The sequence below is a fragment of the Lissotriton vulgaris genome, chromosome 3_1 (assembly GCF_964263255.1).
Source record: "Lissotriton vulgaris chromosome 3_1, aLisVul1.2, whole genome shotgun sequence".
In the NCBI taxonomy this organism is placed as follows: domain Eukaryota; kingdom Metazoa; phylum Chordata; class Amphibia; order Caudata; family Salamandridae; genus Lissotriton; species Lissotriton vulgaris.
Window position 1 is genome coordinate 645,017,848 of NC_141689.1, and position 26,933 is coordinate 645,044,780.

Consider the following 26,933-nt stretch of genomic DNA (forward strand, 5'->3'; position numbering starts at 1 on the left):
GGATTTCTGTTTTTAAGGAATTCAAACATAGGTAACTATCATTCGCCTGATACATATCTTCCAGGCATATGGACATGACAGAGCCATGTTTCTTGTGTTTGCTTCCCCAGGATAAAGTTTGGTGCCATCTGCATACATTTGAAAGCAGAGTTTGCTTTGCAATATCAGTTAGATGCTTGGTCTTCTACATATATTGAATAGATTCAGAGGTACAAGGGATACATACAGGACCCCACATGTGATAGACTTTACTGCAAATGATGAGGAACTAACTTTGACTTGCAACTCAGCAGGATGCATGCATACTAGGTAATCATTTTGAAGTAAATGTTTTGTATTGTTCTCCCCACTGCTTGAACCTGCTCTGTCCAACATTTTGGAAGGTGCTCATTGGAGGACATATCTTCTTTGTCCAGGCTGCCACTATTTGCAATGCAGATGCACTGAACCTTCGTCAACCTAATTGACCATCTTGATTATCATAAAGACCATTCAAGATATGAATATCCATGCAATGATTTTTATCTTGAACTATGTGAAGCAACCATCTGATTGATTTGTCATCAGTTTTCGTTCTTCAGCTAATCTATTGAAGTGTTGTGTGTATAAGAGTGCCCAATTAAATATATGCCTCCATGTCCCACAAGCCACACTATTACTGCAAGCATGCTATGTCTAAGAAGACCGTGACAAATGACGTAAAACACTATTTCAAGCCCATTATTTAGCAATAAAAAGGATAATACAATGTGAGTTATATGATGAAATGGGTCATTGATAGACTTGGAATATCAAACGAATGGCTAACGCTAGTGTTAAACCTGTGTCTCCTTATGGCCAAATGAAGCACCTATTCTTAAACCATATTATGTTATAACCAAACTTTTTTTCTAAATGCCCAGTTCATCGACTGTAATTAGATCATTGCTTCTCATGGTTTTGGATTGTTCAAATTTGTTGAGATATTTATTCTCTGCAGTTATAGTAACGGTTGCACATTTCAGTACGTAAACGTCTCCCTGCACTTATGCTTTTGTAATATACGTGGACAAAGTCAACCCAACTATTTTTATTCCTGCTCACATTTCTTCTTTCCAGACAGCTATAGGGTGAATAGAATTTGGCTCTCTAAGGAGATCCCACCATGTTCAAAATTATTTATTTAATTGATCACTAGTCTGTTCTTTAATTGTAAACCACTTTAATACTTTATTAGTGCACAAGTGTTATCTAAAACTGTTAATTAAATAGACATTGACTTTCTCAAGGAAATATTACACAATACACATCCCCCATTTACTATCACCCAAATAAGCAAATTAGTAGAGGTCTTGGACTAAATAAACAATGGGACCACATCCAATACTTTAAAAATACTATTTCTGTGTATTATATAAAAATCCCACTCCACACATGGTATTAAATGGAACAACCACTCTGCAAATGTTGTTATTTAGAATCATACTACTAAATGATGTCTTCACCCTAACTTGAAGTGCACTGAAAAGTTTTAATTGTTGTAAATTCATGTTCTACTGAAAAACTAATACATTTGGGGCCTATTATGATGAGTGTCGGAAAACCTTGGACCTTAGATGAGAGGCTTTCCGATCCTCATCGTCCGTTTCACTTCCAACTGCCTAATTACAACCTTGGTGGTCGAAATTGAAACCAGACGGTCATTCGGGCTGGATTCTGATGGGCTCAAGGAGCCCGTGGACCAGTCGGAGACCGGCGCATAATACCTATGGATGACGTTTCCGCCGTAGGGATTACAATACTCTCTTTCCAACAGGTTTTCCATGCCAGGCTTTCCGACATGTAAAGCCTGTCAGAAAGCAAATTTGAGGACACCTAGCAGGACCCTCTTTCTCTTTGCGGCCTCTGGTTGGGGCAAAGTGGCCACCTATGGTGCCCTCCATGTTAATCCCTTCACCGCGTGGCAGGCATCTTTAGATGCCTGCCACGCAGTGCAGGGATGAACAGAATCTACCGGTTTATGGCTGCAGTACAAGCTCCCATAGAGAAATGGGAGTATGCGACCGTACCATGTGCGCTCGCATTGTAATTGTGGTGTCGGAACTGCTGACCGGAGGTCAGTCGGTCCCGAGACCGCGACAATGTCGTTCGGAGGGAATTCGGATCGACATCGTAATTGAGCCCTTAGTGTCAATATAATGAAAAAATACTATCATTTAAAGAAGTATTTGAGACTGGTCCTCTTTTGAGGATAACCTGGAAACTGAGAAGAAATTATGCTTTGCGCATTAGTTATTTGTTTTCTTGTACACCTATCAGAGTTTTCTCTGTTGCCTGTAATGCATGCTTTATGGTAGTTTTGTTTTGTTTGCAGTTTGCGACTACTCAATTACCAGATGGGACTGTTCAAGATGAATTTGCCACAAGTGTAAAAATGAGTACTTACCTAGTAGCCTTCATTGTAGCCGATATGAAGAACATCTCCAAAATGACTAATCAAACCATGGTAAGTTGAGAATTGTTATCCTTTATAGTGCATAGCGTTTACATATTTCTTTCTAACTGGTGTTACTTTAAAGTAATTTATACTTTGTCTTGGACTTAAAGACAGACACATAATTTTTCAGTTTCTTTTATCTGAAAATATTGAAGCGATTTAGAAGCAGTGGGTTTGTTAAATATTAGTATTCAATTTTCCAATCAAGATGTTTCTTGATCTCAACAGATTAATTCCTCATTTCCGATTTTTAAATCTCTCTTTAATTTAGCATTACCAAATTAAAAATGTTGGTATTTTTGGCAAATGCAATCTCATAATCTAGAGAGTACCTCCTTAAAATACATAAGCATTTGTCAGCTCCAGAAACATAGCATACTTTTATACAGAGCACTCTAGATGTCTTCTGACCACTCAACCCCCATCCATTAGAAGCATATTTAGCTGCTACTTGGTCGCGTGCCCTGATATGTGATTACTTTCTCTATTAAAGTTTTTTTTTTTAAAGCACGCAGAATATTTTAAATTAGATTCTGAAAGAGAGAGACTGTGATACTGTAGGAGGTGTGCATAAAATGTCTTTGGTGTTTAATTGTTATGTTATGTTAAAGATTTCTATATAGCGCATGTACACCAAGTTGTTTCATGGGGCTGGGGTCCAGGAGAAACTGCTGCAACAGAGATTTTAGCCATATGCTTGTCTGAATAACCAGGTCTTTAACTGTTTCCTAAATGGAGCAGGGAGGTCAAAGAACGAATCTCCAAAGGGAGAGAATTCCAGAATTGGGGAGCCAGGACCGCAAATCTTAGTTGCCCATATTTCTTCAGTTTGGAGGACGGAATGACCAACAAATTCAGATGGGAAGACCTAAGGTCCCGGACAGGAACATGGGGCTGAATCCCGGAGGATATGAATGCCGGAATGTTGCCATGGAGCGCATTAAAAACGATGCACTCCAGCTTAAATGCATCGAATGAAGTCTGACCATTAATGGCGTAACGTGGTGCCATTTAGGCTGATAAAAAAATCAGTCTGGCTGCCTGATTTTGCACTAATTGCAGACGTTTGAGCTGGTATGCCGGGATGCCCACGTACAACGAGTTTGCGTAGTCAACGCGAGAGATGACTAAGGCCAGCACAACTAAAGTCAAAGCTTCAGTGGTAGAAATCTTCCTGATCCTACGCAACTGGAAGAAGCAGGAAGAGACCACGGTCCCATTCTGGGCTTTTCACCGACCGGTCTCTGCTAATGGTGATGCCCAGGCCTTTAGTTGAGTATGCTGGTAGTGAAGGGGTTCCCAGTTCAGATGGCCAGAAGTTGGAGTTCCAAGGGTTAGCTGGCCCGCCAATAAGGATAAGCTCAGTTTTATCGGGATTCCGTTTCAGATGGTTTCTATTCATCCGCTCCCTAATAAATCGCATAGTAGATTGGAAGTTGAGAACAGACTAAGCCGAATGATTGATAATAAAATATCAATTGGAGGTCGTCGGCATCATTTAAAGATGCTGATCTTCCTTTTTCCAAGGGAGCGGATCAGGGGCAATACGTGCAGGTTAAATAAAAGCGGCGAGAAAGAAGAGATCTGCAGAATTCCACAGGCCAGTTTCATTTTGGGGGAGGAAATGTGAGCAAGACGAACAGCCTGGAAGCGATTGATGAGAAAAGATACAATCCACTCGAGAGCCAGGCCACATATTCCACGCTGTTGACACGATCGACCAAAAGATCGTGGTCGACCGGCCGAAAGATCCAGAAAGACCAAGGCCTGAGTAGTGCCTAAGTCAGCCCCTTTCCTAAGTTCGTCCACAACGGTAAGGATTAAGGTCTCAGTAGAGTAGTCTTTTTTGTCTGGAGTGTAATTATACCTCCAGCTACGTTCAGCTTGACGCAGGGCAAGTTTCTTAAATTTTAAGTCCTCGGAGAACAAAAGTTGTGCTTCATGAGGTTCTCGATTTATTTAATTTTTTTTAAGAGAGCAAAGCTGTTGTTAGCAAATTCGAGACAAGATTTGATATTTTCAGCTTGGTTGTTTAGACTGCTGCTCAGCCGGAGCATTGGAGACTAGCTTGTAGCAGAAATGTCCCACATTGGCACGTCTCCAATTTCTAGCCATGCGGCCTACCTTTGGGAGAGTTTTAGGACAATGAACATCAGAGAGGATAAATGTTATAAAGTGATGATCTGACCAAGTGCAAGGGGTGATCCTTAAGTTAGAGACCCCAAGATTAGATCTCCAGACTTAGTCAAGCGTATGGCCCTTGACATGTGTGGTCATCCTCACATGCTGGGTACAGTTTAGCCCAAAAAGTAGTTCTGTCAGTTCAGCAGAACTAACAGTTTACCTAACATCATTGACCCAGTAATTCAAATCTCCAATAATGATGACTTTTGCATAGTTAATGATAAATTGGGAAATCATTCCACCCAATTACTGGGGGAATAATGGCATATGATATGGGGATCTGTAGATCAATACACCGATCAGGGAAGAGTGAGGGGAATCAAGTTTTAAAATTAGGCTATCGACAGATGGTATACCAGCCACTGCTAGCGATGTGAACTGTAGCTTTTGATGTATAATCGCTGTGACCCCTCCCCCTGTTTGCCCTGCCCCCCTGTTAGCCTGGATAATGTAATAACTATTATGCACTGCTGCTAAAATATCCAGGGTGGACTCTTCTGTGAGCCAGGTTTTTGGTGAGGAGGAGCATGTACGGTTTATCAGAGTCCAAAAGCTGGAAAATATCTAGTTGGTGCTTAACCAGAGAGCAGGTGTTCAGATATGTGACTGTAAGTTGTTTGTTCAAAACCCATTCGGGTTGAACGGTTACAGATAGTATTTTGCTTGGTATGACTCCCGGCAGGGGGGTGTCGGATAGATTACGGGGAAGGAGTCTCTATGCTTCAGAATCCCAGCGTCATCAAGTTTAATGCGAGTGGCACTATCAAGAGTATTACTACAGTGTAAAGATTTCCACTAGACACCTAGGGGAGTCAAGATTAACGTAACTTGCATGGACCTCCTAACATTTTCTTATCCAGTTCTGGGATCTGTGGTAGTCCACAAATCGTACTAACCAGAGCTCCCACACTTCTGATAAAAATGGTACCTCACATGTGTGGCCTGGCACGTGTGATACAAACTGAAAAGATCAGAAAAGGGGAAAGTCTTGCCAATCTGTGTGTCACTCACCCTATTGGCTGTTAGCCAAAGCACTCCAGGGAGCTAATAGGGCTAAATCTGCTACTATAACTTTTCTGTTGTTGATGTAAGTTATTCACACTTCTAAAGGTCAAAATCTCATGTTTTCATCATCATTCTCTTATGTGATGTGTTATCACTCAACAACACTTATAATTTTCCTCTTAAATAGTTTCTGGTTACAATGTGTTTTACCATATATCCTTTAGCTTATGTCCTGATCTGTCAATTTTAGCGCCCCTTCTTTACAGAAATAACACTTCAGCACTTTTTTCCTCACTTCAAGCCATGCTGCACATCGTGAAGTCATCAGAACCCCTGTATGGGAATATTGAATTTCCTGTCAGCTAGGCCTGGGCAATTCTGTCAACTGCTCATCCATTGGACACAGAAGAGAGTTCTTCGCATTCAAGATGTCCCTTTCTGCATCCTGAATCTTATTTCCAGCATACGTCACTTTCTCCTGAATTTCAACCACCTTCTTCAATAAACCCTCAACTTTGTATTCCATTGCCTTTACTATAGTCTCACTAGTAGCCGGTGTGTGTGCCAACAGCTAATGCAGGGCAATAATGATCCTCAGTAGTATCCCCGCCACCGTACTCTCATCATCGGAGGAAAGAACACTATCCAATACCTTCAGATTAATTTTCAAGCCTGAGGCTTGTGTCTTGAAAAAGTTCTCCTCCTGTGTTTTCTTTTCTGCCATTGCTGGGTTCAGGCAAAAAAGACCCCCCCCCCCCCCCCCCCCCCCCATAACCTGCATTAGGCCATGCAGCTGGCAGGGTCAGAGAAACCTGTACCAATATGGGTGTGCTAGATCTTTGCGGACATCTTATCCCATGTCTGGCCACGTGTCCCAGGGTGGAGTTCAGGGTTGAACAGTTTGCGAATAACTTAAATGAAAACGATTACACTAATTTGAATAACCTACAAAAGAATGAAACACTGATTACGTATTTTTGAGAACTTTCACTAAAAATGAATGCTTAATATCATAAAGCATGCTGTCAGTGCAATGTCTGGGTCTACTGCTAGGTGACATAACAAATGTGCAGTAGAATTCCTCCCTCCCAAAAACTCTGCATCTTTTCTTCTCATCTAATGAGCACATGAATCATTCAGGCACTAGGTTTTATGTGTAATGGCACAGATAAGATAAATAGATGTTTAATGGAAGTGTATCACTGGAAAAGTCAAACACTATTGTGCTTGAAACATAATTTTCTGTCCTTCTTTCTCCAGCTTAAAAGATGGTTTACTATTAATTTCTTTGTATAAATGTTAGAAATCTTCTTAGTATCTCTAGAGGATTTAGTTAGGGGTGGTAAGAATGGAGCCTAAGATGTATGTTTTGTGTTAAAGTTCTTAAAGCAGCCTAGTCATGTGCATCCCCAAAGAAACAAAAACAAGTCCTCTAACTGTGTTCCTTGGCATACCTTTGGTAGTGTTGGATGAGATGAAGGATTACTCTCCCAGAGAGAGAATTTAGGATGCTAGGTTATACAAACTATAAAAGTAAGACAGTTAATAGGTTAATATTTTAAATGCACCAATCATTTTTTGGAAATCAGTAAAAATGTATAAACTAGATACCACAACATTATGAAAGTGAGAAGTGCAGATCACGAGTGATACTTTGGTTTAGGTGCTCCCAGTAATTGTCAGTTATGCAAATGCATAGCCTGGGTTCAGTTATAGTTTATGGGAAAAGGTACAGTGTCTGTTGCCACTTTTACTGGTACTTAAAGGCACAATGAAGCCAAACCACTGCTGAACTTGTGTTTTACAAAAAGAAAAAAAAACTAGTATGTGTACAAACATCCTTCCATGGTTTGATTGGGTTGGATGCCCTCGTTTTTGGTTTGCATATTCTGTTGCGGTCAAACTGGGTCAGTGGGTGATGCCAGTGGGAGAAATCTGAACAAGAATCAATAGTCGCTTGTTGGAACTTGAACTGTATTTTTTCACAGTGAAATGAAGCACTCCTTGAGACAATACATGTCATATCGTATGAGGACTGGGACTGTTGGTTCATTCAGGCCTTTTGATGCTTTGCAATAGTACCAAACGTTTTCTTATCTTTAATTGTGCAGGTTTCTGGTACGTGGCCGGTTGTAGCAGGACTGCCTAAACTACAGATGAAAAGAATCTTAAGAACCGGGGATTAACGGACTTGGCACACATGATGCCAGTTTCTGTACTGGGCCACAGACAGACCCACATTGTCTCCCGTCTTATTCGAGTGTTAGCTTTGATAGAAAGTTGCTGTTCAGGCAATTGTAGGATTCTGGATTCTCTCCCTCCAGGTCCACACAGCTGGGAGAGGCATTGACCCTCTGGCATAGGGACTCCTGTCTGCAAATAATAGAGACACAGCAGTAGACTGGTGGCTACACTGGGCCGTGGAGTCAGTCAGCTGGGATAAGTGAAAACAATTTTTCTGCTTTTGCTAGCAAGGTAGTCCTGAAACCAGCTTCGCCAAGCCTTGACCATGTTCTATGCATTTAGTAAGGTAATTTGTATGGAATCACTAACCTGCTTCGAAAAGCAGAAGTGCCTTACTATTAATTTCTTTCCTGTGTTGACCTGCACCCTCTTTCAGAAGAGTATGGTATCAAATTATTCAGAGAGACTTGGTTTTGGGTACACAAGATCCTCTATCCTACTTAACTTAATATTCATAATGGTGGTGGCCTCTGACAGCAGAGCTTTGCAGCTTGCATTTTACTTCAACTTCAAATAGAAAGCTACAGGTAATTGTGATCTGCAGGGCCTCCACATACTGCCTTAGAGCCTCAGATCCATCTTAAACGTGGTGGTTAAAGTTCTAGACAAATTCCTTGGTTTCGGCCCACAGTACATAATTATCTCCTTTATCCTGTATTGCTTTTGCCCAAAAGGTGTAGGAGACTGAATTCATGGAGGTTATAGGACTGCATGAACCAGACTGATTGCTTGGTAGAGGCCTCTTTATTTCAATAGTTGGATGCGAAAAACGTGCCTTATCCTTACGGACCTTGACCACAGGATGAATTGGGATTTATATTTCGGCAGATGGGATAGTCGTTCCCGTTGCGACGGAGTAACCCGCAGAGATCTAAATCAAGCCCATAGTCTTGCAAACTTATCCTGGAAGTACTTGGTGTAATGGGGAGCTCGAAGCTTCCCCAACAAAGCCAGATGTAAAACAAGCGTCTAATTAGGAGGTGAAACTTAGCAAGGCAGTGGGGTGACGTAGCTGCCTCCGCCGTAGATGCATAGAGAATGGGATTGGATTAGTTCATGCTTTGCCTCAGAGAAAATGATTTATGTGGGACAGGGATGTCCACGTAAGGTCTTCATGATATGGAGACCCTCTAAGAACCACAATGGCATGAATTGGGGACAGTTCTCTTACCAGGGCAATACTATTGGAACCTGCTTGTTTCCCTATTGTTCCTGTGTGACCCTCCATGACAGCGCAGTTGCCAAACCGACCTTTGCGTACAAAATAGAGTAGGTTTTGGATCTGCGCCATGAACCAGTGGCTTTTTTTTTGCCAAGCGTTAAGGCTTTACCAATTATAGCTTCGCTCAGCACAAAGGAATATTTGTTTCACCTAACGCTATTGACTGCTAGGGTGCATCTTTCCACCTACAGAGCAGTGATTGCCTTGAAGGACTACTTCACAACTATAGCCCTTTCCATCTACCCCTGCTGGCTCCCTCCCATGTGTCTTCCTGTGTTGCTCTTCGTGCCAATCATCCTGCCTGCTCCATCTTTCCTCCGTGTATTTCTAATTTCCCCTCTGGCTTCTCCTTCCAGCCACACCAGTCCCTTGTGTGCTCCTTCTTTGCTAAACTTCTCTTGTCCTTCAGTGTGTTTTTTGTTCTCTTTGCCTGACACCCACTGTCCTTGCCCCCAGGTGTCTTCTCATAAGTGTCACTGAGGCCAGGTATTATGTTTTATTTATTTCGTAGTAATGAAAAGTAGACTACGCTGGAAACTCGATTACCTTCAATACTTGTTTTGTTGCTTTGTCAAATACTCCTTCCTTTCTTCCTGTAACATGGTGAGCAAAAAAACTATAACACAGACTATTTTGTCACTCAACCTTAATTTAACATAGAAACAAAAACAGGATTGTATCAAAAGCAAATACGTTTTCAGTACAGTCCCTCTGTCTTTTTTGTCTGGTTTTAATATGCTTAGGTTTAATTTATTAGCACGTTATTAATCGTCATTTTGGCATTGTTATTGCTTGATCTTTTGCTACATTTTAAATGCTTGTATTTGTAGTTTGCTTGCAGACTTTAAATCACGTGTTATTAACTTACAAATGTAATGGTAATTGCACATGTCCTGGGTGCAGTAGCCAATGGTCGCACATTCCATTATTAACCCTTCAAGGTGTTTGAGTCCCATAGTGTCCATAGTCTCCTAGCGGCAACACCGGTTTCAGCTCACGAAAATACTATAAAAATACATTAGATCACATCACTGCTTTACGATGACACAAACAGAAAACATTACGAAAATATTCTGTGTGTGTGTGTCTAATTTTAAGTTTTATTTCTTCTGTTAAACTAAAACGGGATTCGGAAGCCCAAAATTCTAAGGCGCGGTTAATGCAAAACTTTAACTTTCAATCCTGTTGAACATAAACACATGACGGAAGCTTGTAGTTTCAGCAAAACATATCTAATGAGCAAGTGTAGGGGGATATTTAATGTTAAGCAGTAAGAATACACAATTGTTTTCAGGCTTCCTTGTAGTACTATCTCAGGAGACCACGATCAATTTTCCCTGTACTGCAATTACTTTTATAGATTTTCTTTTTGCCTATGCATATTAAATGTGGCAGAATTTATTATTTTATCATAAGTTGTTACAGTGAATATCAACTATTTACGACTACGTAACTGGTAGGACCAGAACACGTTTACCCTGGATATTTGGGTATCTGTGTGGACCTCCCATGTAGGGATCTTGTGTTTTGATGATTCCAGTTATTTGTGGTACAGGTGAACAGTTAATCCGGGTTGTGAAATGTATTTGTGTGGAATCCATATTTAATTACACAAGGGCATGTACTCTGCAATCACTAGAGCACCTCCTGACATCATCTCAACCGGAAAGTGAGATGTGCTTTTGCTTCGTATGTATCTGTGGATATGGGCATTTATTTTTATGAGGCAAACCTGGCCAAGTGCAACAGATATCTGTACAATTTCAGACACTACGGTTAATATCAATTCTATTTTACAATTTAGACTGAATGGGTACTGATGTTGCGAGTTAGGCAACATGAACCTAATAGGACACAGTGTTCGTAGAAAGGTGAATTTAAGCTGTTTTACAAACTGGAGAAGGTGTGGGCAATTCTGATGGTTAATAGGTATGTTGTTTCGGGTCCTGGATGTGTAGGTGGTGAATGCTTATTTCTTTCAAATCTTTATCGCCAGTCTCACAGTGTTGTATCTGTGGGTATGTTGCAATTCGCTTGAGATGGCAGTCAGGTAGTCTGGGGTGGGCTTTATAGGTGGCCTTCTAGACGATCGTAAAGGTGATGCAGGCATGCAAGGGGAGTCAGTGGAGTTGAGTGACATTAAGAGGGGTGTGGTTGAATTTTGTCAAGTGATAAGGTGTGCAGTGGCTTTTAGGATACCTTTCAGGGTTTCCACTGTGATGTCCGGAAGACCATAAAGCAGAGCTATTCAGAATATAGAAAGCACTATATAAATATTCTACTTGCTTGCTTTTGCTTGGATACCCAACTACAAGGGATTGGATGGCAGCCCTGATATCGCTTGCAGGAAGGAACAGTTTCACTTTTTTCTGGAGACATTGCGGTTACCCAGCTACCTTGGTCTTCCTAGTGATGTGTTCCTTGAGGCTTAATTTGTCCATTGTAAATTACAATGACTTGGCACTGGTTAATAGTTGGGTATTCCTGCCATCCTGGTTATAGTAGTTGAGCCAGGCTTGGGCTACAGGACCTTAGTTATCTTTGACAGGTAGGAGGAATTTGGTCTCGGTGTGGTAACATTTCAGGTAAGCGCTGGACATTCAAGTCAAAGGTAGAGCACTTAAGATGCTGGATCTTGAAAATCCCAACTGTAAGCACCAATGTCGATCGGATACGAATGGGGAGAACCATATTTGTCTGAAATTGCCAGAGATCACCATTTGAGATGCCACGGTGTGCAGTATGATGCAATGTTCTGTTGTCTTTGTTGAGAGGTCGAGAAGTATCAGGAGGCGCACATCATCCTCATCCATTGTTAGGAGGACGGGGATCTTCAGTTTTCCTTGTTGCTGATGTTTCCTCAATGCTTTTGGGTTAAAACTCTGTTTAGTAAACCATGTTCATGAAACTGTCCATTCTGCACGCTGTGCACAGAAGGTACACACTTTGCTTTGCGGCTCCCTCGTTTCTTTGCTGTGCTGGTGAAGTTGATCATACAAATGCCTTAGTCAGCAGTACTGTGCATGGATATCACCACATCACGTTTGATCTTAAAGTGAACAGAACAGGATTTGCTGAGCTATTTCAGCCTACAGAATCTAACCACTTTAAAGATGAATAATATTTCACTTGTTTGGATACAATGTTTTGTGGCATTAAAATGCTAAGTAGTTACTTATACTGGTGTTTTCTTTCGCTTTTGGTCTCAGGTATCTGTTTATACTGTACCACAAAAGATAAACCAGGTTCAGTATGCCCTCGAAACAACAGTGAAGCTTCTTCAGTTTTACAAGAAAATGTTTGTAGTCCCTTATCCACTTGAAAAATTAGGTAAGACATTTTTGAATTTGTTTTATAATGGAGAGAAAAAAAACCTATAAGTTTCATACTTAATGAAGGTCATGCGTGTGGCTTCAAGGTGGGTCTTTTAGTGTAGGTTTTAACTGCATTGTTAATCACTCAATCATTTTCCTGCTTCAAGAAGATGCACACCAATGCACCTTAGCTGACCTGGCATAACCGAGAGAAAACACTTTCAACAAGTAATCATGGATTATCACCAAGGATCTTGGCTGATCCTCGGGCCACACTGTAAACCTCCTCAGCAATAATATTCAGACCATCTCCACGCTGCTAGAGGCTTCAATTAGAAATGGACCAGGGAGGCACACATGGGTCTCGGCAAGCCATGTTCTGAAAGCAGCCCCATAGCCACCAACCTTCTGGGTAAATGGCAGAAAGGCCAGTCCAGCCGTGCCGAGCCTTGGCTTGGGCACAAATATTTACTCTGCTCCTCTGTGTTCATCAGATGGTATGGTATGGTATGGTAAAAACATTTATACCGCGCTCGGACACCGTACGGTTTCATGGCGCTCATGACCAATGCGGGGAGGCAGGGATGTGTGTTTTACTCAGCAGCAGACTGGAAAAGAAACGTTTTTAACAGTTTACGGAAAGAGCCATAGGTGGAACAGTGACGGATGGCAGGCGGAAAAGCATTCCAGGTTGTGGGGGCGCAGAAAGAGAAACTGGAGCCGCCATGTTTTTTCCGTTTGGTTTTTGGGATGACTAGCAGATTGTGGCCAGAGGAGCGGATATTTCTAGAAGGGACATAGCATTTCAATTTAGAAGAGATGAAAATAGGAGTCAGGTCAGCTAGGGCTTTAAAAATCGTGCAGCCCAGTTTGAAGATGCAACGCTTGGCCACAGGGAGCCAATGAAGGCTCCGCAGTAGCGGCAAGACATGTTGATGTCGGGGTTGGTGGTAAATCAGGCGAGCAGCCTGGTTTTGCACAAGTTGCAGCTTGTGAAGGAGGTATGCAGGAATACCGGCATACAAAGTGTTGGCGTAGTCAATTCTTGACGTGACCAGGGCCATGATGACAAGGATCAGTGCGTCTCTGGTAAGAAATCTACAGATTTTTCGTATCCTGCGTAGTTGGTAAAAGCAGGATGACGTCACCGCACTGATCTGGGGCCCCATGGATAAGTCACTAGAGATGACCACGCCAAGGCTCTTCACTGAGCTGACAGGACAGGGGGGGAGCCCTAGTGAGGGAGGCCAAAAGCTATCATTCTAAGGATTGGCCGCTCCTCCCACCAAGAGAAGCTCAGTCTTGGTGGGGTTTAATTTAAGTTGACTATAGTACATCCACTCAGAAATCATAAGCATGGTGGATTGAAAAGTAGTACGTGAGGAAAGGGAGGGATCAGTGGGAAAAATTAACTGTAAATCATCCGCGTAATTGAAGATGGTAGCGGCGGATTTGCGGAGGGAAAAAATAAGAGGTTGCATGTATAAATTAAATAATAAAGGGGACAAAGCGGAGCCCTGAGGGACACCGCAGGACAAGGGAGAATAGGAAGCCGAGAAGGTAGAGCGATTATCCAGGAAAGACCTGACCCACTCAAGAGCCATACTCTGAATGCCGGCGTTCCTGACTCGATCGGTCAATATAGTGTGAACAACCGTGTCAAAACCGGCCGATTAAATCTAAAAGGACTAAAGCTTGAGGGATGTTAATATCGGCGCCCTTCCTGAGGGTGTCCATGACAGCCACAATAACCGCCTCGGTGGAATGGAGAGGGCGGAATCTGGCTTGTTGGGCCTCCAGGAAAGATGAAGTCTCAACAAAGGTGCTCAAGCACCGGGTGACATAAGTCTCTAAAATTTTTGCCAGTTAGGGGAGAAGGGAAATAGGTCTATAGGTCAGATGCATAGAAAAGCTAGCCAGTGGCAGATTGCAAGCTTAAGGGGGAGCAAAATTTCACATGTTCTTTGATGATCGAATGGGGTTTACTTGGGAAGCAACTCAGGGTTAACTCCTCTTTACTTTCTTGTAGATCTCGTGGCTATTCCGGACTTCCAGGCGGGAGCAATGGAAAACTGGGGTTTAATAACGTTCCGCGAGACCACACTGCTGTACAATGAGAGCACCTCTTCCATTCTGGACAAGCGGATGGTCACTGCAGTGATCGCTCATGAGCTTGCTCATCAGGTACTTGTAGAAAATTTGTATTGATAGCAGTTCTGTTTTTTTTAAATTCTTCCAATACTCAAATAGTTTTTATTTTTTTTATTTTTTTTTATTTTTACTACCTCTGCGTTTTGCAATAATTCTCTCACACCAGATATCTATTTCTCTCCTCATGCCTCGTCTCTTTTCCCGTCACTTTGGCTCACTTTTTGTTTTGGCCATGGCTTACCTCTACTGTTATACAGTTATGCTAACTTGGCTCCTTCTGTTTTCAAATTCATATGGCTTCCTGCATCCGCCTTTATCCTTGCTGTATTTGAATACACGTTGATTTATTTTTATTGTGAAAGTTATCACTAACAGTTTCTCTATTTCTTTCTCTTGCTGTTTCTCACTTGCATCCCTACACAATATTTTAACCAGATTTCACGAGGTCCCAAAACGGTGCTGCAATTCTCTTCAGCACACAGTGTTGAACTGTGGTATTCTTTTTCTAGTGACTTTAGGTTGAAAAGTAGGATGCAGCAAAGAGTGCTAAACCACACCTTGATCCTTTTTGCAGACCTACTCATGAGGTTATGATTGTTTTTTTCTAGTGGTTCGGAAACCTGGTGACCATGGAATGGTGGAACGATCTGTGGCTCAATGAAGGCTTTGCGACTTATATGGAATATTACTCTTTGCAAAAAGTCTTTTCGGACCTTCAGGCTGTAAGTACCTATGACATTGGGCTTCTGAAAGGTGAACATTTTTTAATGTACGTCTTGCTTAAAAACAGTTCTTTGTCAAAGTATTCATGTTTTTCTGTATTTATAAAATATTGATGGAAGTCCAACTGTTCTAGTCCAGTTCTGTAACCTGTTAGTTTCTGGTCTTACTTTCTTCCTTACCTTATTCCTACTCTTGATTGAAGGATTGTAAGAGTTGAACTCCCCTGATGCCAACATGCTTTTTCTTGGTGAAAATAACAATGTATAGGGAATACAGAGCAAAAATAAAAAATGATGGATTACCAGTAGCAGGCAAAGACAATCATGGCCGAGTCAATCATGGCCGATTGGGAACCCAAAGCAACTAAGGCAAAAATGTTTGAGCCAACTCCGCTTTCCTCCTCTCTTTTTTTTTCCCGTCCATTCTCTATTTCTCTTCGGCTCCTTATCTCACTTTCTCTCATTCCCTCTTTGTTTTCCTCTTCTCACTCGCGCTCTCGCCTTTGAGTTTGCTCCATCTTTGCCTGATACAGTAAACCGTGAGGACCTGCAGAGAGTGATGAAGGTGCAGGAGGCAGTCTAGGGCAGTCAAAAAACAACCGGCAAGGGCTCGGGCCCTGAGTACAATCGAGCACAACAACGTATAGAGAGAAATGAAGCACAAAGTACCCTTGAGCTGCTGCAACACGAGTTGCACTGTAGTGTGTGCAGCGTGTAGGGGCTACTGCAGCATGAGCCATGCTCTCTTACCCATGCGAGTTTGAGAGAAGGGAATAGGAGATGCTGTAGAACAGTAGCGGTTTCAGCCTCAAGCAATAACTTAAACTAAACTAATCTCCATCCTATGAAAGGAACAGTGATTATACTGACAGTGTGCTGTTTATTTTGATCTCTAGTTTGTCTGGCATTGGGGAATAGAGTCACTAATTAAAAATCGAGTCCCCCCAACATAATTTCATTTGGAATTTTACTATCTAGTCAAAGACATTCTAGTCTGGATCTCTCCTTCTCCTTTATCAAAAACTTGACGGAGAATGTTGAGCCAACTGTCACCACTCTGAGCCCCTTCACACCATCCAATTGCTAGAGAATCCATATTATTAATTCCATGTTAGCCCGTCCATGATCAGGTAATTGCACACCGGCCCCCAGCAGAAGATGCACCATTCAATTGTAAAGTTTGTCTAGAGACAGCTGTAAACCCTCTAACTTGGATTCATTCTTACCAGCAAAATCTTGCTCCTACACATATGCCAATTCCTTGAGTACAAAAACGTTTACGCCTGCAAAAAGGACAAGAGCACTTTTAGGGGCATAATTTGGCATCACTGGCAATCGTGCCTTTAGGTTTATTCTATCCATGTCCTCATAACTTTCCACCGTGGAAGAGGGAGCCATCTCAAACATCTTGTAGGAGACTGCTGCTAAGAGTCCCCCTAAATCAAAGGAGCATTCGCTCAAGGAGACCAGCAGTTTTGGCATGCTTTGACCCAGCAACACCTCAATTAAAGTGTAGGCTAGTGAGACTCCTAGATGCAGCTGAGGAAAAAAATGCCATTGAACATCTAAATTCCTTCCAGGCTAAGGGGTAGCCCGTTAGGCCACCAATTCATGCAGGTTGGCGGAAACCGAGATAACCGGGACTGCTGTATGCACTCTGTTTAACTACAATAAGAGACTCCAATAAGGTCGACTTGGGAAGCCTCCATATAAGCACTTGGACTGGTCTCTCAATAACGTCCCCTCTTGGTTAATTGCACTGCCCAGACCGAGTAATGAAGCCGGGTCGAACGCACAATTTATAATTAGAGCTACGTGTATGAAGAAGAAAGCATTTTGTAACCTGATAGTAATTTAACTGTTGTAAGCTTTTACGATACATGAATTTTGCACATGTGTAATTAATATTGCATTATGATTTTATTGTCTTTGAAATTCGTATTGCAGGTTTTAAGTAACTATGCATATGTAATAAAAATTCAAAATTCAATCCATGTCAATTATGTCTGAACTAACATTTATTTTCATAAGATGAAGCAAACTATGTACCAGCTTGGTATAGTTATTGTGGTCGACATGTGGGGCGGTACTTCAAAAAGTACTTATTTGTATACCTCATACTTCTCGTATACTGTATTGTTGGACATGTGGTATAAGATCATGCTCTTGTTCACGCTCCTCAGGATGATGATTTCTTGGACGTCCGGTTCAAAGCCATGATGAAAGATACATTGAATTCTTCCCACCCAATCTCCTCAGATGTACAGACGCCCGAGCAGATTGAAGAAATGTTTGACGTCCTTTCCTATCTGAAGGTAATCCAAATGGCATCTATACATTTTTAAGAACATCTGCTTCTGAGCACGTGACTTCAGACTTAACCTTTCATGTACACTGTTTTTTTGTGTAAGCTGGAGCTCGAATTCTTAGTTTCAAGTGGCCATGGAAAGCTAGCAATATCATCAAAATGCGCAATTTATATAGCACTTACATGGGAAGTTTCTGTTTCAGGGTGCCCTATATTTTAATTAAGATCTGTTTTTTCCCAATTACACCACATACCTCTATTGTAGTTTACATATGTGTTTTGTACCCTTAGGACATGCAAAGCTAGTTGGTCTGAGGATCTGCCTATGTATCGCCAGTGCTTTTGCAGCATTGAAATAGAGACCATAATCTTTCATACTTGTGTCTGTGTTACTAGACTACTTGTTGAAGCTTGCTTTAGAATTAGGTTTCGTTATTCCAGTTTGACTTTCTTTGTTGCTGGTCTAGGACACATTATTATAGAACACATAGCTATATTCTTGGCGGACTGCTTTTTACACCTGCACTTTCCTTATGAGGGTCTTGAAAGGGAACATAAATGTACTGTTTAAGCTTGGAATATATATAGCGCTGACTGGAGTTCTAACTGGGCTAGCTACCTTGTGAGTGGAATAATGAAGGACCTGTTACTTTTTGGGGAATCCATCTACGTGAAAGGTAATGTTTCTTGTCCAGAAGCCAGATATCGAGTTGAGATACAAGTTTTGGTCCTGTCCTGTACCTAAACTTATTTGCAATATTCTGTCTATCAAGAAATACAAGGTATTATTGTGGACTTAGAGCACATAAAGCTGTACAGTGTTAATTTGTGATTTGTGCATTCAAAATAAGCTTGATCTCTTAGGGCATTGTAGCGAGATTTTGAATTTTACACTCTCCAAACGCAATTCCTCAAAAGAATATTGGTAGAGGATATAAAACTGGCAATAGACTTTTAGTCAATAATACATGAAGTATAGTTTGAAAGTTGACTGTGAATAGAAATGGTGTATGGCATATACAAGACGTTTCTGAGCAGATGGTCAAGAATTTAAATGTTTGTTCATAGCAGTAACTCTGGGGACTGTATAGGTTGGCTCTTTTTTACAGTCTGTGAAACAACACATTTATGTAAACTGCTAGCATATAAAAATGCTCGTCCTTTTCAAGCCATCTCCATTTTTGCACTTTAACAACTCTTTGTTCATTTGACACATCCCTTGACCTACATTGTACAGAACCATTGGTGGTTTAAGGGTCCAAGATTGTAGCTTTGAACTTAATCTGCATTTATTTTTTTCATTAGGGGTCTTCTATTTTGCTGATGCTGCAGAACCTTCTGTCGGAGGTAGTGTTCACAGAGGGCATAAGGACATACCTTCATGATCACAGCTATGGGTCCACCAAGAGCGACGACCTGTGGGACAGTATGAGCGAGGTAACGTTTCTCTTAATCAAAATGGCCGGAGTCTTGGACGTCTTCCGCTTCATGCTCGATTTCATGCAGTGCTCCTAAGGTTCCACAAACTGTTCAAGCTGCTACATACTCCTTTTTTATTTTTTTATTTTTAGCCGTGGCCTAGTCTTCTAAGTAGTGAAAAGACTGTTTTTCGTTGACATCATAAGACACCATTTTTCTTACATCATATACCTTCTTTCCTTATCTGCTATGAACAGATAGCACTTGTTTTGACACAAGCCCCAACATCTGAGCTATACCCAACCACAAGGTTCCTCGGTAAGGGCATCAGCAGCGCAGGGTGAGGAGTTGAGTTATGGTTTACACAGCTTATACTAACAAGGATTTTTTTTATTATAAAGTTTTGCATTGTAACTATGACATACATGTAACTCTAGACCATACACTGCTATTTTAAGGTCAGTGAACTCCAAGCTCACTTGTAATATCCCTTTAATGTAGAGTGGAAGAAAGGTACTTTTTTCTGAACAACACAGGTCACACAACACTTCTTCAAACTGCTTAAAATCCTTGGAGTCTTGCTCTTCAGATGAACAAGATGGTATATTTGACGACATGAAGAATAAAGTGTACTCTGTTGTGCAAAACTCACTGAAAAACATGGGTAAATGTTCAAAGCCATTTGAAATTTGTTGCAAAAAGGTATTCAAATTAGTTTAATGTAAGTCAGATTAAAAATGCAGCTGTTCAGAAGGTGTAGAGACATGCAGCAGGAGTCTTTCCTGTAATGATGTATAGTGTTGAAAAAGTAAACATTTTCTTATAAATATCTCCTTTCTAATAATCACGGTTCATTTTAGAAAAACATAGAGGAACGAAAACCCAGTTTTCCTTTTCATTGTTTAAGCCGCAGCTGACCTACTTTGCGACCTGCCTCTGACTTACAATTCAGCAGCTGCTATAGTAGTATAACTTTATTTGATGTTTTTCATAAAATCATAAATTACACAAAGAAATAAAAACAAAATCAAGAAAAAGAGTGAGTCTTCACATAAAAACAAGGTGCATCCCGAATAATGCGGCGATTACGGTGCATGCACGAAAGGCTTGCAGTTCTGCAAAGGCTGAGCAACAGTACATATAGACAACACAGCTGAAACTCTAACTTATAGACATCCTCACAGGGAGCAAAACGTAGTGTAGGTGCAAAAACATTTGATAAAACAGACTTAAGACTCCTAAAAAAGGTTCCAGAATTATAGAAACAATTAATGAGAAAATATAAAAGCCATACTTCTCACAAATGTAATATTCCAGATGAAAAAAGTGAAGAAAAAAACCGCACACATTGTGTGTAGCAAGAATTGTAAAAATAAAGGAGAGGGCCATACCTGTCTTAAAATTCATGGGTAAAAGCAGTGGACGAATATATTGATTGTGTAAGGTGTTAAACCTGGGATAGATCATCACAATATGCAGGTTGTCGGGGATGGAGATATTGTTACAGGGACATACTAGCAGCGATTCCTTTATATGCCACCCCCTTACAGAATATTAAATAATGGAGCAAATCTAACCTAAAGTAGGTCAGCAACCTGTGATGATGACTGGACATGCCCAAGTTAAAAATACGTAGTCTCCTCTGCATTTAACCTAAAACAAGGGACAAGGCAAGGCTACCCTCTTTCACCCCCCCTTTTTCACCCCCCCCTCTTTCTCTTAGCATTGCAACCCTTCCTCTTATACATCAGAGAAAACAAAGACATTTCGGGTTTCTCATTCGGTAACACAAAGTTCAAACTAGCTGCATACGCAGACGACATGCTAATCATCACTGAAATGCCCCTACAGCCGTTCTAACGCTGATGAACAACATAAACACATTTTCGGAAGTGTTGGGATACTCCCTCATTAAAGACAAATCTGAGGTAAAACTCGTCACCCGCAATTGCGAGAAAAGCATCCTGGGCTCCTCAGGTCTCACTTGGCAACAGGATACTATCAAATGATCTAATCACAACTCTACATACAAATGAAAGAATACTGTCCCAAAAATGTACAATCTTTTAGATACTTGGTCCCCTAAGTTTTTATTGTGGTGGGGTAAAGCTGAGACTCTAAAAATGATGCTCACTCCTCTTGTAAATGATCTTATTAGCATGCTACCCATGGTCCTAACAGAGGAATTCTTAAAAAAGGTTTACAAGACTTTTAGTAAATTCCTGTGGCAGGGCAAAACACCTAGAATCTCCATGAAAAAACTAAAGTTGGCCAAGGGAAAAGAGGACCTCTCTCTTCCTATTTTCAGGAAGTATCCAACAGCCTTCTTATGTAAGCAGGGCACCAATTTGTTTATTGAAAACCCAATTTATGCTCCTCCCTGGGTGGCCATTGAAAAATCACTCATACAGAACACCCCTCTTGCTGCACTAGCCACAACGGATACACTCAATCTACCACATTCTAGAAACATCATACAGAATACCAGAAGAGCTCTCATGACCCTTGACTCACAAATGGAGACTAAACTACATCAGTCACACTTATCATCTCTGTGGCATAACCCAATCTAGTACAAGATATCTTCAAAGGTAACTCTCTGCCACCATACTCTTTGCTTCAAAAGAGGTTTAATCTAACAAATATCGATTTTTTTTTTTTTTATAAATTCTTGCAACTTAAAGTAAAATGCGCCAAAAAGAATCTCTCGACTGACACTCTTCCCATCATTACCCTTATTAACTGCCTACTTAAAGTAGGCCACTTGGTATCAAGTATATACAAAATTCTACTTCTGAACCAAAATAAAGCTCTCTTGCAATCAGCGTAAATGGGAAGAATCAAACCAAATTCATATAACCTTTGACTTGGCAAATATCAACTAATCTCCCTTTACTCACAACATCTCGCCTATTCTATCACAAACTAAATATATGCTTATAAATAGGACATACTAGACTCCCGCAAGACTCTTTAAAGTTGGTATCAAACAAGACCCAAATTGCTGGTGCTGCTACAAACAGGAGGGTTCCCCATCACACATTTTATTTGAATGTCCCCTTCTCCAAGATTATTGGAATAAAATCTTAGAATGTATTAGGCACATCCGTGACATTCTATCAACAAAAGAGTTCTGCTAGATCATGGGGCCTTTGGACCTCCAAATCAATAATAACGACCGCCTTTTACTAGATCCAATGCTCACTCTAGCATGTTAATTAGTACTAAACAACTGGAAAAACTTCAGAGCGGTCTCATTCCACGTGTGGCAAGAATGTCTGACTTTTCTCAGAGGTACCGATAACATTACATTACAGATGTCACCGTGGAGAACCCCTCGTTGTTCAATATGGAGGGTACTGGATGATAGTGCTTTTCCACACAAACCTCCATGAACGCTAAGAGATCTCATTGTATGTCAAATATAAACTACGTCCTCCGAAAGGTTACCACTCCTCAAGGTCACTCTCGGAGCCATCTTTCCCCACCCACATAATACATACACTTCCTTTTACTCACACATGGGCACATCTGATTCGTACACCAGGTCTCATAAAGAATTTTCTTGTTACCTACTTGTAAGAAGTCTTATTCCTATACCTGTTAATGTCAGAATGTTTTATATATGGGCTAGACCATGAATGTAACACTTTTCTGGAAATGTAACCTTCGTATAAGATAACAGTCATGTATAATTCCTCAGTACAGTATTCAGTAGCAAAGAAATGTGATGTATCAAATATTTAACCCAATGTCTTATCCATAGAAAGGTAATGATGAAATGTAACACATTGCTGCAAATGTAATCAATGAAATGTATCAAATGCACAAACAAATTATGCCTCACTTTGTGCATAGTCTTTTCCCCTTCCCATCAATGTAATTCCCAATTCTGTCTGTGTATTATTTTTTTCTTTTACCACTATACATCTGTCTGCAAAATTAATTAAAATTATTTGAACTTAAAAAAAAAATACGGTTCTAACCCGCTTACTGATTTTATCAAGATAAATTGGCGCATAGAGCGCTTGGTCAAAGCAGATGCCTCTCGCCACGCTGCCACTCTAGAGTAAAAGACCTGCTTCAGCAAGATCTCCCTTCACTATGTGATCAGGGTCAGAAAAAAGTTCATGTCTGTCCAGGTGTGTGAGATTTTTTTCTACTATTTAGTAGTCACATATTTCACACTAGGAATACATTGTGGGACAATTAAAATACCTCTCATGAACATATTTTCAACTACCTGGAGCATTGCAATGGGCATGTATCCCCAAATTTCACATCCAAAACTTTCTACTGGGATACATTTGGCATAAACATTGAGCATTGCCTTTAAATGTTCATGCCCAAGCCTCTTGGGAATTCATTAATACTATGGATGGCCCTTTCAAAAGCCATGATCTTTTTAGAGCGCAATGGTTGCCAAGTAAAATCAGAATCTGGTGCGGTACCCAGATAAGTAAAATGTTAGACCCTGCTGATAAGTTGACCCTTGACCATACATTTTTTAGATCTGGTGTTTTAAGGGCCAACCACCATTACATGGTATTTGGTACAGTAGGTTGTGTGGTCGAGTCCATTCATGAAACTAACAAAAAGGTCAAGGAGTTGCTGCAAACCCTTGGCCATACGTGTGACTAGGACTGCATCATCTGCATATAAAAAGGCAGGCAGCAAGTGGCCACCCGCAATTGGCAGGTCCATCCCTTATTCAAATAAAACTGATTCTAGACGATTAATATAAAGGATAAAAAAGAAAGTTGTCTACGATACAGCCATTGCGAAAACACTCTCTTCAAACTAAAGTTCTGAGAACATTATCTATTTACGCCATATCTTACTGGGGGCCTCTGCTGCCTTTGTTTCTCCAGCTGCCTCAATGGCAGACCCAGCTCCCTCTCCGATACCGAGCTGGTCTACACCAACTCCCGTCATCTCCGCCTCCACTGGGATCTCAGCAGCAGCGTCATCCGGGAGAATGTCTCCCTGACTGTTGAGTCAAAGCAGGCTGGCCTCTCCTCCCCATGAGATACTTTTCCTTCACTGCCGGGATTCCAGAACTGATCTCCTTCCCTGCCCCCTGTTTCTACTCCCTTCCCTCATTCCCTTTATCCTCTAGTGGAGACTTGTTCTTCTATGTTTGACTATTCTTGTTCTTTCCGACTGCTGAGACCTGAGCAACATGACTGATACCCGGTGGAGCTGCTAGACCGCTACAGATGAGATTGTCCCTGGTTCACCCCCTTGACCGTCACCTACCCAGCCGGACATTGGGCATGGTTCTCCATGTCTCCTCGCTGTGTCTCCTTCCTCCCTCACCGGCAGTTACCACTGACTGTTGAGACATTGCTTTTTGACCGATGCCCGGAGGAGCTACCTTGATATCTGTAGAGGAGATGGGCTGTAGGCTCAGCCCCTCCCCGGCCATCTCCAAGCCAGCCTTTGCGCTGACTTTCCTTCGTCTCTCTGCTATATCTCCCTGCTATATCTCCCTCCTACCCGTTTACCTTACCCTTCTTCGCTCCTTTTATCTTGTCCTCTATGCTCTTTAAATGCTTGCAACAGATGTAATTTGTAACTGATGTATCTTTGTAACAATGTTAAACCTCATGTTATGCGCTCTGATACCTCCGGGTTTAGCCAGCACTATATAAAACTCAAATAAATAAACTAGCTCAACCCCCATACACCCCAGCCCACCCCAGAGCTTAGCTCTGTCCATCAAATGCTGAGCTGAGGTCCATGAATGGCAAGTGAATTACATCCCCTTCACCCTTGTATATTTAGAGATGATCAAATGTAGATTCAGATTTTGTTTAATTGTTCCCCCGCCCTGAACCCATAATTCATCTCCAATAAAACCTTGTTATTTTGCCCAAGTAGTAAGGCGATCGTGGAGCACCAACCTATGTTTTTAATCTCCGTAACCACCAAAGAAATAGGTCAGTAGCAGGCGGGTTCCAGTCTGTTCCGCTTGTTATATATAAACACAATCAGATTGACACCAACTGATTGGTAGCGAGCTGCGTACGGCAGCATTAATATGTTCGGTCACTATTGGAGCCCACAGGTCAACTAGGGATTTAAACAAGTCCCTAGGGACCCCATCTGAAACTGCAGCCTGGCCCTCTGGAAGGGTCATTATGGCATTCCTGACTTAATCTGACTCAAAGGTAATCCCCAAGGTCTCCTGTCCACAGGAAGTCTGGTGCTCACCCCTCTCTATATCATATAAGGCCACAAAGTGCTCCGCCCAAGCCAGCGAGGTAATGGTTAAAGCTTGCACTGACAACTCCTCTTCGCGAAACAAAGGTTGATTCACTATCCTCCAAAATAACACACTATCCCGGGAAGCATAGGCTCCCAGAAAGTTGTCCCACATCTCCTTTTTAAGATTTCTTTTTTGTTCACTGTGTGCAAGACGATAAGTGGCGTTGGCCTTCCTCACCTCTTCCTGATTATGGGGTCAATTCAATTCAATTCAAAGAAAACTTTATTCGGATTGCAAGAAATCCATAAAAGTCACATATTACATTAAAAAAGTACATGTTTAAAAATAGTTCAGACAATTTCCATGAATAATTAAAAACTGCAATTGGTTTTTCAAGTATCAATGCAAACAATCAAAGTCAGATTATTAAAGTGCATATTAATGTGCATTCCAATTAGCTAAAATACTTAATGCGAGGGGGGCATTTTTTAGGCACGTAAACATTTCAGGGAGGTTCCATGGATTTCCGTGCATAGGAGATAACTTTCAGAAATGAGCTAGCACGGAAAATCAGTTCATCATTTTCTAATTTTAAAAGCAAAAAATATGATTGAATTAGGGAAACTGGTCTTTGTTTTTTAAAATATGGGACTAAAAACCACTTAATATATTTCATGAACAATTTACAATGGAAGAAGAAATGTGAGTCATTTTGCCTGCTGTGTCCGTCGCAGGGGCAGGGGCCAAGCTCATGTCCAGGATTCCTCGTGCTATGGCCCATGGGAAAGGAAAGTGAATATTTTAAAGATCCAGCTCTTAGGCGAAATAAAAGTGACCTTTCCCAGTTGGTCATGGGGAGTCTTAGGTATAGAGGTATTTGTTTTGGAGATAAGTCATTGATTATGTTAGTCACATAAAATTTGACAGTTTGTTTTTGTAGTTCTATCTCCAACCTCTTTTCCCTGAAGAGGGCATAGAGTTCAATTTGTGTGTCCTTTTTGTCCGTACTCTTAATCTGGGAAGGGTCGTTAAAAAGATGAGTTTTGCCAATGCTATCTAGGCTTTCCTTTGTTGCCCGAAGCCACGGTATGCTCATACCTTTATCACAGTTTAAACATTCGGACACAATTTCCTGTGTTAAGGTAGCACGTTCATTGGCCCAGATGGACAGCCAAAATATTGCAGGTCGCGTGGAAATAAAATCGGTTATATAGGGCAAGTTGAGCTCGGCGTGGCAGATATACCCAGAAGAGGATATTGGAGCTCCTAGAAGTTTTCTACATAGCCGGTTTTCTTCTGTCTGCAGGCTAGATGGACTCACTGTCCCCCAAATTTCTGCGCCATAGGTTGCAACCGGGACACATTGCAATTTATAAATTTTTACAATTGCCTCGGTTGTTTCTGACCTTTTTGGTCGTGGCAAGGCAAGGATTGAGTTTATGGCCTTTGAGAACTTGCCTGTGGCGTGGGCAAGATGCCCATTCCACAGGCCGTTCGCAGCAAAGACCATGCCTAAGTAGGGGAATGAGTTGGTGGAGTGTAACTTCTCTTGTCCAATCGAGATAGAGTTAAGTTGTTTGGCCCCTGGCCCACATGTCATGATAAATGATTTTTTAAAATTCACCTTCAAGTCCAGGTTCCCCATAAAATGTGCAAAACTCTTGACCAGGGCGCGGA

The 26,933-nt window shown here is 41.3% G+C and overlaps 1 protein-coding gene across 1 annotated transcript in view; it reads left to right on the forward strand.

The window, feature by feature from the left end:
- LNPEP (leucyl and cystinyl aminopeptidase) overlaps window positions 1-26,933 on the forward strand; it is a 324,877-nt gene that overhangs the window by 180,775 nt on the left and 117,169 nt on the right. The window contains exons 4-9 of the mRNA XM_086960959.1: window positions 2,354-2,485; window positions 12,341-12,461; window positions 14,475-14,629; window positions 15,205-15,318; window positions 17,502-17,633; window positions 18,932-19,063. Of these exons, the coding sequence (XP_086817085.1) occupies window positions 2,354-2,485; window positions 12,341-12,461; window positions 14,475-14,629; window positions 15,205-15,318; window positions 17,502-17,633; window positions 18,932-19,063 (786 nt within the window). The remainder of the gene's footprint in view (window positions 1-2,353; window positions 2,486-12,340; window positions 12,462-14,474; window positions 14,630-15,204; window positions 15,319-17,501; window positions 17,634-18,931; window positions 19,064-26,933) is intronic.